The sequence below is a fragment of the Hippocampus comes genome, unplaced genomic scaffold, assembly GCF_001891065.2.
Source record: "Hippocampus comes isolate QL1 unplaced genomic scaffold, H_comes_QL1_v1.1 scaffold63, whole genome shotgun sequence".
Lineage (NCBI taxonomy): Eukaryota > Metazoa > Chordata > Actinopteri > Syngnathiformes > Syngnathidae > Hippocampus > Hippocampus comes.
Window position 1 is genome coordinate 876,056 of NW_017805987.1, and position 2,839 is coordinate 878,894.

Genomic DNA, 2,839 nt, shown 5'->3' on the forward strand with positions numbered 1-2,839 from the left:
GCCCCCCCCCCCCCCCCCAAACACGTCTGTCTCCGTTTCTTTCTGAGTCACCGTCATCGGCATCCTTGTGCAAATGATTTTATTCGTCTCTTATTTGACCCAGAGTTCACACTCACTGTTGATTTTGGGCGCAAAGGGCGTAGAAGGTTTTGGGTGAGTCGCCCTTGAGACGGAGAAAAATAAAACAGTTGTTTTTAGCTTCTTGTTCCCCGGCGACTGAAAAAAAAAATAGGTCAGAGAGACTGTAAGCTGTGGGTGATGTTTACGCATTACGTAACATGGGATATTTTATACATAGTAAGCCAGGCACAGCGAGTGCTGTCGTCAAGACTGCCGTTGAAGCTTGTGAAATCGAAGCCCTTGCTCAGTCTGTCACTTTTCTCACATGCGTCGTTGTCACTTCTCTTTTTTTTTTTTTAAATTAAATATAAATACATTCGGCGGCGCTGTTAACCAATTGCTTCCTGAAAGCTCAAACATTGTGAATAACTCCATTTTTCAACAGAGAAAACTCCCTTTTGAAAAGAAATGTATTTACTGTAAGCAGCCAGTCAATTCAAATTGTTTTGCTAATTCTGTCAGAATGCGATAGAGTTTTTCAGCGCGCTTGTACAAGTTTTGAGAAAAATTATGTTTGGCATTCTAAAAGATATGCAAATCCTCCTCTGGGTAATCATGCAGTTTCCCATGTTTCATGTCCTGTGGCAATTATGGAGAAAGCGTGTTGTTTGCGCCAAACCTACCAAGTTCAACCAAGTCAGGAAAAGCCCGCTAGAACATCTGAAGTTTAATTGGGTTTAATCAGAATCACTTGAAATGGTGGCAGGTGTGTGCTGACGCCCATTCAACATGTGATTGTTTCATTCTCCACATCGTCACTTTCCCAGTTATGAAAGGGTGTGCACACTTGTGCAACCACATTATCGGAGTTGTTTATTTTGACTTACCCTTTAATTTATTTTTTTTTTAATTTATTGAATTGTACAGGTTATGGGTCATACTAATGGTCGAAAAAGGTTTGAACCTGGCATTTGAAAAGGGTGTGTTGACTTTTTCTATGCGCTGTATGGGATCCATTGTCGTAGTAAATATACTCTGGTATCCATTTTGTCATTTCTTAGTCCATCGCCATGTCGAATTATGTGTCCTGTTTATATTTTCGTTGAACTAATGTCATTTTTTGTTTTGTCCTGTTTTGTTTTGTTGTGTGTGTGTGTGTGTATCTTTTTGGTTGCAATTGTTGGCTGCGGCTTCTCCTCCTGTCGTCGATCGCCACTCCACGCAAAATGCCGCCGCCGCCGCCACCATCGTCCGTCCGACAACGCTTTGGAGACCCCCCCCCCCCCCGGGTTTTAAAAAAAAAAAAAAAAAACGATTGTTGCCACTCACCTTGACTATGACTGATACCACCATGTGCTTTAGGTCATTACATTATAGCTCAAATGGCATCTGTAAAGCTGCCAGCTATGCTAATAACAGAACAGGCACCTTCTTGGCAGCAGCTGTGATTCTTATATGTGTAAAAATAAATCAAAAGTGTTTCCAAATAAATGTTCAAAGATCTGAATGAATGTAATGGGTTGTCACATCCACGTGCATTTCTGTCTCTGCAGCAGCAGCAGCAGCCGTAGTGTCCGGTGATGATGCCGTCTTTGTGACGCCAGGCAGGATGAGCCAGCGCCAGGTGAAGGAACGGGACAAGGACAAGGACAAGGAGAGGGAGGCAGGCCTCCAGACACCCAGCCGGGAACAAATCGCTTCTCCGTCTTCGCTCAGCCCGGGCGTCAGCTACAGCCACGGTATGTTACAAATAAGAGTCATGAGGTCATCATATCGCGTGCGTGAATCGTCACCGAGGAGCTTTTATTTCTTCCTCGCGAACAAGTCCCAATTTTGCTGAACATAAGATAAGATAAAACCTTTATTTGTCTCACAATGGAGCAATTTCCAATTTACAGCAGCAAATATTAGGAAAGGGACTTGAGTTTTGTCATTCTATTTTGTTTTTTTTTTTTTGGTTGTGTGCTTGTCTTTAAAAAAATTCTCCAGACATCAAGTGCAGAAACAAACTTATATTCATTTGTTTTGTTTATGTCACAGTATTGTTTTGGGGGTTAAAAAAAACGGAGCAGATTTTGTACATTATGCCTTATTATTGTGTTAGTACGCCCTCTTGTGGATTGCAGTTGTTGGTGGCTGTTTCATCACTGGTGCATGAGATTTATAAATTGTTTGAACAGAACTGCAAATGACCAGAAATTGAAGTTGGGGAATTTTCCATAAAGTATACTGTTAGGTCTAAAGTCTAAAAGACTCGACCGACCCGGGCAAAGAACAGGCACGCACACGGAAATAAGGTTTTGACTGCTGCAGCAGGGAAGAACAGGGAGGGCACGAGGTCACAGTGTGCTCGGCTCACAAGATCTCCTGTTCCACCTCGATCCTCCCGCCGCAGAGTGTTTTTATTAAAAAGAAATGGATCATGCGCAGTGCAAACAATGGAAAAGTACTGGTGAAATTCTGTGGGATCGTGTGAGGAATGTGGTGCGTGTGGGAGATGTTCATGTGGGAGATACTTTGTGTGAACACATAGGTACAAGATAAAATGAAACAATGGGCCATTGAGAAATACACACAAATATAAGAGCTTACTTTACATATACATAGTGCATTTATTTATTTATGTAGAATTACTTACTTCTATACATCAACCCAAACAAAACAAAAAAATATATTAAAATGAAATATTTGATAAAAACACAAAATAGTACTGTGAAAAATTACATCTTAAAAAAAAAGTGTGTGTGTGTGTGTGTGTGTGTGTGTGTGTGTGTGTATA

At 41.2% G+C, this 2,839-nt stretch overlaps 1 protein-coding gene across 10 annotated transcripts in view; it reads left to right on the forward strand.

Moving 5' to 3' along the window:
- The window catches only part of osbpl8 (oxysterol binding protein-like 8), a 48,899-nt gene that overhangs the window by 26,887 nt on the left and 19,173 nt on the right, over positions 1 to 2,839 (forward strand). For 6 of the 10 annotated variants that reach the window (XM_019891788.1, XM_019891791.1, XM_019891794.1 and 3 more), the window contains one exon: positions 1,617 to 1,799. In XM_019891788.1, the coding sequence (XP_019747347.1) occupies positions 1,617 to 1,799 (183 nt within the window). Of the gene's footprint in view, positions 1 to 1,613; positions 1,800 to 2,839 lie in introns of all 10 variants that reach the window. The other 4 variants (XM_019891786.1, XM_019891789.1, XM_019891787.1 and 1 more) reach the window with 1 other exon arrangement.